Below are 8,906 nucleotides of genomic sequence, written 5' to 3' on the forward strand. Positions count from 1 at the left end.
CTCTGTGTCTCTCTCTCTCTCTGTGTCCGTCTCTCTATGGCTCTCTCTCTCCCTCTCTCTGTGTCTCTCTCTCCCTGTCTCTGTCTCTCTCTCTCTCTCCCTCTGTCTCTCTCTCTCTGTGTCCGTCTCTCTATGTCTCTCTCTCTCTCTCTGTGTCTCTCTCTCCCTGTCTCTGTCGCTCTCACTCTCTGTCAATCCAATTTTAATTTAAGGAGTTTTATTGGCAAGTGAATTAAATAATAAACAAAAGTTAAATAAACTTTAAAAATTAACAATAAACATTACACTCACAAAAGTTCCAAGAGAATAAAGACATTTCAAATGTCATATTATGTCTTTATACAGTCAAATAGTTAAAAGTACAAAAGGGAAAATAAATAAATATATGTTGTATTTGTTTGTTCTTCCCTTCCCTTCCCAACAGGGCACACATCTTACTGCTGTGATGGAACACTATGGTATTTCACCCAGTAAACATGAGAGTTACACTACCATTCAAAAGTTTGGGGTGACTTAGAAATTTCCACCAAAACACCAGTCTCAACGTCAACAGTGAAGAGGAGACTCCGGGATGTTGGCCTTCTAGGCAGAGTTGCAAAGAAAAAGCCATATCTCAGACTGGCCAATAAAAAGAAAAGATTAAGATGGCATCCCGGAGTCGCCTCTTCACTGTTGAGACTGGTGTTTGCGGGTACTATTTAATGAAGCTGCCAGTTTCCAGCTACAAACTAGACACTCTAATGTACTTGTCCTCTTGCTCAGTTGTGCACCGGGGCCTCCCACTCATCTTTCTATTCTGATTAGAGACAGTTTGCCCTGTTCTGTGAAGGGAGTAGTGCACAGCATTGTACGAGATCTTCAGTTTCTTGGCAATTTCTCGCATGGACTAGCCTTCATTTATCAGAACAAGAATAGACTGATGAGTTTCAGAAGAAAGTTATTTGTTTCTGGCCATTTTGAGCCTGTAATCGAACCCACAAATGCTGATGCTCCAGATACTCAACTAATCTAAAGAAGGACAGTTTTATTGCTTATTTAATCAGGACAACAGTTTTCAGCTGTTCTAACATAATTGCAAAAGGATTTTCTAATGATCAATTAGCCTTTTAAAATGATTAACTTGGATTACCTAACACAACGTGCCATTGGAACACAGGAGTGATGGTTGCTAATAATGGGCCTCTGTACAACTACGTAGATATTCCATTAAAAAAATCTGCTGTTTCCAGCTACAATAGTCATTTACAACATTAACAGTGTCTACACTGTATTTCTGATCAACTTGATGTTATTTTAATGGACAAAAAAATGTGCTTGTCTTTTAAAAACAAGGACTCCAAACCTTTGAACATTAGCGTATATTGGGGTTTATAAAAATTGGATTTGTTTTCACATTTTTATTAATATTTGTCTGTGCAATCTGAGAGAGATATGTGTCTCTAATATGGTCAAACATTTGTCAGGAGGTTAGGAAGTACAGCTCAGATTTCACCTCATTTTGAGGGCAGTGTGCACATAGCCTGCCTTCTCTCGAGAGCCAGGCTGCCAACACACTGACTCAACTCCAGCTACGTTAATAATGGAAATTGATGTCAAAATATATCACTAAGCACTTTAAATAATGCTACTTAATATAATTTTTTACATACCCTACATTACTCATCTCATATGTATATACTGTACTCGATACCATTTACTGCATCTTGCCTATGCCGTTCTGTACCATCACTCATTCATACATCTTTATGTACATATTCTTTATCCCTTTACACTTGTGTGTGTAAGGTAGTAGTTTTGGAATTGTTAGGTTAGATTACTCGTTGGTTATTACTGCATTGTTGTAGAATTTAATGGCTCTTTTCTGGATTTTGATATTTAGCGGGGTTTTTTTCCAGAGCAAACTAGAATGCTCTTTGGCCCTAAACAGAGAGTACACAGTTGCAGAATACCTGACCACTGTGACTGACCCAAACTTAAGGAAAGCTTTGACTATGTACAGACTGATTGAGCATCGCCTTGCTATTGAGAAAGGCCACCGTAGGCAGACATGGCTCTCAAGGCATACTGCCCACAAAATGTGGTGGAAACTGAGCTGCACTTCCTAACCTCCTGTCCAATGTTTGACTCTTATTAGAGACACATGTTTCCCTCAGATTACACAGATCCACAAAGAATTAGAAAACAAACCTACTGGGTGAAATTCCACAGTGTGCCATCACAGCAGCAAGATGTGTGACCTGCTGCCATGAGAAAAGGGCAACCAGTGAAGAACAAACACCATTGTAAATACAACCCATATTTATGCTTTTTTTATTTTCCCTTTTGTACATCGTTACAACACTGAATATAGACATTATATGACATTTGTAATGTCTTTACTCTTTTGAAACTTCTGTGAGTGTAATTGTTTATTTCACTTTTGAATAGTATCTACCTCACTTGCTTGGCAATGTTAACACATGTGTCCCATGACAATAAAGCCCCTTGAATTGAATGGATCAAAATTGAGAGACAGAGACAGAAAGAGACAGAGAGAAAGACAGAGAGAAAGACAGAGAGAAAGACAGAGAGAGAGACAGAGAGAAAGACAGAGAGAGAGAAAAAAAAAGCTCACCTGTGCAGTCTGTCTTCCAGTAACTCGATGTACTTGACAACATTCTCTTTCAGAGTCAGTTCTTTTTTGGAGAAAAGACAGAAACAGAGTTATTAACAGTTTATAACATATCTATAGAATTACAATATCTCTGCCCTAAGTCTTCCCCTCTCTGTCCCCTATCTACTCTGTCCTCAGTCCTCTCCTCTCTCTGTCCCCAATCTACTCTGCCCTCAGTCCTCTCCTCTCTCTGTCCCCAATCTACTCTGCCCTCAGTCCTCTCCTCTCTCTGTCCCCTATCTACTCTGCCCTCAGTCCTCTCCTCTCTCTGTCCCCTATCTACTCTGCCCTCAGTCCTCTCCTCTCTCTGTCCCCTATCTACTCTGCCATCAGTCCTCTCCTCGCTCTGTCTCCTATCTACTCTGCCCTCAGTCCTCTCCTCTCTCTGTCCCCTATCTACTCTGCCCTCAGTCCTCTCCTCTCTCTGTCCCCTATCTACTCTGCCCTCAGTCCTCTCCTCTCTCTGTCCCCTATCTACTCTGCCCTCAGTCCTCTCCTCTCTCTGTCCCCTATCTACTCTGCCCTCAGTCCTCTCCTCTCTCTGTCCCCTATCTACTCTGCCCTCAGTCCTCTCCTCTCTGTGTCCCCTATCTACTCTGCCCTCAGTCCTCTCCTCTCTGTGTCCCCTATCTACTCTGCCCTCAGTCCTCTCCTCTCTCTGTCCCCTATCTACTCTGCCCTCAGTCCTCTCCTCTCTCTGTCCCCTATCTACTCTGCCCTCAGTCATCTCCTCTCTCTGTCCCCTATCTACTCTGCCCTCAGTCCTCTCCTCTCTCTGTCCCCCATCTACTCTGCCCTCAGTCCCCCATCTACTCTGCCCTCAGTCCTCTCCTCTCTGTGTCCCCTATCTACTCTGCCCTCAGTCATCTCCTCTCTCTGTCCCCTATCTACTCTGCCCTCAGTCCTCTCCTCTCTGTGTCCCCTATCTACTCTGCCCTCAGTCCTCTCCTCTCTGTGTCCCCTATCTACTCTGCCCTCAGTCCTCTCCTCTCTCTGTCCCCTATCTACTCTGCCCTCAGTCCTCTCCTCTCTCTGTCCCCTATCTACTCTGCCCTCAGTCCTCTCCTCTCTCTGTCCCCTATCTACTCTGCCCTCAGTCCTCTCCTCTCTCTGTCCCCTATCTACTCTGCCCTCAGTCCTCTCCTCTCTCTGTCCCCTATCTACTCTGCCCTCAGTCCTCTCCTCTCTCTGTCCCCTATCTACTCTGCCCTCAGTCCTCTCCTCTCTCTGTCCACTATCTACTCTGCCCTCAGTCCTCTCCTCTCTCTGTCCCCTATCTACTCTGCCCTCAGTCCTCTCCTCTCTCTGTCCCCTATCTACTCTGCCCTCAGTCCTCTCCTCTCTGTCCCCTATCTACTCTGCCCTCAGTCCTCTCCTCTCTGTCCCCTATCTACTCTGCCCTCAGTCCTCTCCTCTCTCTGTCTCCTATCTACTCTGCCCTCAGTCCTCTCCTCTCTGTGTCCCCTATCTACTCTGTCCTCAGTCCTCTCCTCTCTGTCCCCTATCTACTCTGCCCTCAGTCCTCTCCTCTCTCTGTCCCCTATCTACTCTGCCCTCAGTCCTCTCCTCTCTGTCCCCTATCTACTCTAGTCATTCGGAAACACAATGTCAACTACATGTGTGGGGAACAGGAGAACAGGTAGATGACCCTGTTACCTGAAAGACCATCATGCACATCCAAACTCGTCCCCCATCCCAGAGAGGCTCCGCTGGGTTCTACCCCACCAACCACCACCCTCCTGGCCTCATCTACTCACCATGCTGGGCCTGTCTGGCCTCCAGCTCCAGTTTCAGCTGTTGTTGTTGGGTCTTCATCTTGGCCAGATCCTGGCTGTTACCAAAACTCAGGCTGTGGAGTCTCTTCACTAGCAGCTCCAGCCTGTCTCTTTCTCCGTAGACAGCTCTCATCTCTGCCTTCAGCTCCTTAGCACTGCTGAAGGCATTACCTACAACATAACAACACAGCTCTCATCTCTGCCTTCGGCTCAGCATAATGCTGATGTCACTACCTACAACATAACAACACAGCTCTCATCTCAACCTTCAGCTCAGCATAATGCTGAAGTCACTAGCTGCAAATTGCATCTTCTTTACATCCTGACATGTAACACAGCACAACAAGAACACAACATGACACGACACACTACAACACGACACACTACAACACGACACACTACAACACGACACACTACAACACGACAACACGACACACTACAACACGACATGACACACTACAACACGACAACACGACACACTACAACACGACATGACACACTACAACACGACATGACACACTACAACACGACAACACGACACACTACAACACGACATGACACACTACAACACGACATGACACACTACAACACGACAACACGACACACTACAACACGACATGACACACTACAACACGACAACACGACACACTACAACACGACACACTACAACACGACATGACACACTACAACACGACAACACGACACACTACAACACGACATGACACACTACAACACGACAACACGACACACTACAACACGACATGACACACTACAACACAACAACACACTACAACATGACACACGACACACTACAACACGACAACACTACAACACGACACACTACAACACTACAACACAACAACACACTACAACATGACACACGACACACTACAACACGACAACACTACAACACGACACACTACAACACAACAACACACTACAACACGACACACTACACACGACACACTACAACAACACAACACAACACTACAACAACACAACACAACACAACACGACACAGCAGCTGTATTGTCAGCGTTAGCCACATTAGCTATGGCTCATCAAGTCCTTAATAGGCAACGTCAATGTGGATTGGTTGATAATGGTGGTGTATCTGTATTGCCAAGGACAGGAAGAAATGGAGGGAGCGCATTGCTGTCTTGAGTCCCGTGTGGATGTGATGTAGATAAAGAAGTGAGTGTATCTGTTAGAGGGGATGGTACTGTATGGTAAGGAAGTGTCACGCCCTGATCTGTTTCACCTGTCCTTGTTATTGTCTCCACCCCCTCCAGGTGTCGCTGATTTTCCCCAGTGTATTTATCCCTGTGTTTCCTGTCTCTCTGTGCCAGTTTGTCTTGTATGTTTCCAAGTCAACCAGTGGTTTTCCCGTTCTCCTGCTTTTTGCATTCTCCTTTTTCTAGTCCTCCCCATTTTGACCCTTGCCTGTTTCTGGACTTTGTACCCGCCTACCTGGCCATTCTGCCTGCCTTGACCACGAGCCTGTCTGCCGATCTGTACCTCCTGGACTCTGATCTGGTTTGAACCTTTTTGCCTGTCCACGACCACTCTCTTTCCTAACCCATTGGATTAATAAACATTGTACATAGAGGAGTCTCTGGCCACTGGGGCCGTCAGTCCGTCTGCATCTCCTGCCGGTTCAGGGTTTTTCTTTGTGGAGAAGAAGTACAAGACCCTGTGCCTGTGCATTGACTACTGGGGATTAAACAATATCACTGTCAAAAATCGTATGAACCTCTCCAGGGGGCCACCATGTTTTCCAAGTTGGACCTTCGGAATGCCACCTGGTTCGGATACGCGAGGGGGATGAGTGGAAGACAGCCTTCAACACAGCCAGTGGACATTATGAGTACCAAGTCATGCCATTTGGACTCACCAACGCCCATGCTGTCTTCCAGGCTTTGGTCAATGATGTGCTTTGGGACATGATAAACCGGTTTGTGTTTGTCTACCTGGACAACATCCTGTTTTTTTCACAGTCTGCGTAAGAACATGTTCTTCATGTCAGAAAGGTCATTCAGAGCCTCCTGGAGAACCAACTGTTTGTGAAAGCAAAGAAGTGTGAGTTCCACCACTCTTCTATTACCTTTCTGGGATATGTCGACAAAGCCTTAGTTGACCTAAAGCATCGGTTCACAACAGCACCCATCCTCATCCATGCGGACCCCTCGGATCAATTTGTGGTGGAAGTGGATGCTTCGAATGTTGGAGTGGGGGCCATCCTGTCCCAGCGATCTGCCCAGGACCAGAAGCTTCATCCCTGTGCCTTCCTGTCCCAGCGATCTGCCCAGGACCAGAAGCTTCATCCCTGTGCCTTCCTGTCCCATCGTCTCAATCCTGCTGAGAGGAACTATGATGTTGGCAACTGAGACCTCCTGGCGGTTAAGATGGCATTGGAGGAGTGGCGGGACTGGCTGGAAGGAGCAGAATAGCCATTCCTGGTCTGGAACGACCATAAAAACTCCATTCAGCCAAGCGCCTCAACTCAAGGCAGGCCTGGTGGGCCCTCCTGTTTACCAGATTCAACTTTACCATTTCCTACCGTCCTGTGTCTAAAATGTGAAGCCTGATGCTCTCTCCCACCTATACAGTTCCTCTGCCACACCCTCGACTTCTGAAAACCATTTTCCCTACCTAAAGCCTTGCTGCCACTGTGGATTGGGGTATTGAGAACCTGGTTCGTGAGGCGTAACGCTCCCAGCCTGGACCTGAATGGGGGCCCGGCTAACCAGCTGTTTGTCCCTAACCCAGTCCGGGCTGACCTGTTATCCAGGGTCCTGTTGTACACTAGCCTTCCTTGGACAACGTTTCTGGTGGCCAACAATGGTCCCTGACGTCTCTACCTTCGTCACTGCATGCACTGTGTGCTCAAAACAAGACTCCATGGCAAGACTCCTTCTGGCCTCCTGCAGCCGGTTCCTTATGGTCCCTGACGTCTCTACCTTCGTCACTGCATGCACTGTGTGCTCAAAACAAGACTCCTTCTGGCCTCCTGCAGCCGGTTCCTTATGGTCCCTGACGTCTCTACCTTCGTCACTGCATGCACTGTGTGCTCAAAACAAGACTCCTTCTGGCCTCCTGAAGCCGGTTCCTTATGGTCCCTGACGTCTCTACCTTCGTCACTGCATGCACTGTGTGCTCAAAACAAGACACCTTCTGGCCTCCTGCAGCCGGTTCCTTATGGTCCCTGACGTCTCTACCTTCGCCACTGCATGCACTGTGTGCTCAAAACAAGACTCCTTCTGGCCTCCTGCAGCCGGTTCCTTATCGTCCCTGGTCTCATACACATCTCTGGAGTTTGTCACTCGGCCGTCTGATGGCAACACTGTCATTCTAACAGTAGTCGACCGGTTCTCCAAGGCCGCCCATTTCATCCCTCTTCCCAAACGACCTTCTGCTAAGGAGACGGCCCAGCTTATGGTGCAGCATGTCTTCCGGATCCACGGACTCCCGGTAGACATGGTCTCCGATCGGGGTCTTCAGTTCTCCTCTCAGTTCTGGTAGGCATTCTGCACCCTTATTGGGTCATCGGCCAGCCTATCATCCATCCCCAAACTAACGGTCAGTCGGAGCTAGCCAACCAAGACCTGGAGACCACCTTAAAGTGCCTGGTCTCAACTGACCCCACTACCTGGAGCCGTCAACTGGTCTGGGGGGAGAATGCCCGCAACACTCTTCCCAGTTCTGCCACGGGACTCTCCCCTTTCGAGAGCTCCATGGGGTATCAGCCTTGTGATTGTCTCCACCCCCTCCAGGTGTCACTTTTTCCCCAGTGTATTTATCCCTGTGTTTCCTGTCTCTCTGTGCCAGTTCGTCTTGTATGTTTCCAAGTCAACCAGCATTTTTCCCGCCCTCCTGCTTTTTGCATTCTCCTTTGTCTAGTCCTCCTAGTTTTGACCCTTGCTTGTTTCTGGACTTTGAACCCGCCTGACTGACCATTCTGCCTGCCTTGACCACGAGCCTGTCTGCCACTCTGTACCTCCTGGACTCTGATCTGGTTTTCACCTTTATGTCTGTCCACAACCATTCTCTTGCCTACCCCTTTGGATTAATAAACATTGTAAGACTCCAACCATCTGCCTCCTGTATCTGCATTTGGGTCTCGCCTTGTGCCTTGATAGTAAGTGTATCTGTTAGAGGGGATGGTAGTGTATGATACTGTATACCACGGATGGGAAACTTTGAAGGGGTGGGGGCCACAACAATCTGAACGCTTCATGAGGGGCTGCAGTTGGTCTGTGTACCCACATCCATACACAATATCCCATGAGGTCAAACTGTAAATATGTTTTTACACATTTTTACAAATTAATAGCTTAAGTACCTTGAGTCAATAAGTATTCAACCCTTTTGTTATGCCAAGACTAAATAAGTTCAGGAGCAAACATGTGCTTAAAGTCAAATAATAAGTTGCATGGACTGTGTGCAATAATAGTGATTAACATAGGTAGGGCTCCGGG

General features: G+C 47.2%; 1 protein-coding gene across 4 annotated transcripts in view; it reads right to left on the reverse strand.

The window, feature by feature from the left end:
- disc1 (DISC1 scaffold protein) overlaps window positions 1-8,906 on the reverse strand; it is a 161,961-nt gene that overhangs the window by 43,813 nt on the left and 109,242 nt on the right. For 3 of the 4 annotated variants that reach the window (XR_010463561.1, XM_065016618.1, XM_065016619.1), the window contains exons 9-10: window positions 4,411-4,599; window positions 2,615-2,675 (exon numbers count right to left, since the gene is read on the reverse strand). Coding sequence is in view for 3 of the 4 variants with exons in the window: in XM_065016618.1 (XP_064872690.1) it covers window positions 2,615-2,675; window positions 4,411-4,599 (250 nt within the window). In the remaining variant the exon portion in view is untranslated. The remainder of the gene's footprint in view (window positions 1-2,614; window positions 2,676-4,410; window positions 4,600-8,906) is intronic. The other variant, XM_065016620.1, reaches the window with a different exon arrangement.

The sequence above is a fragment of the Oncorhynchus nerka genome, unplaced genomic scaffold (genome assembly GCF_034236695.1).
Source record: "Oncorhynchus nerka isolate Pitt River unplaced genomic scaffold, Oner_Uvic_2.0 unplaced_scaffold_946, whole genome shotgun sequence".
Lineage (NCBI taxonomy): Eukaryota > Metazoa > Chordata > Actinopteri > Salmoniformes > Salmonidae > Oncorhynchus > Oncorhynchus nerka.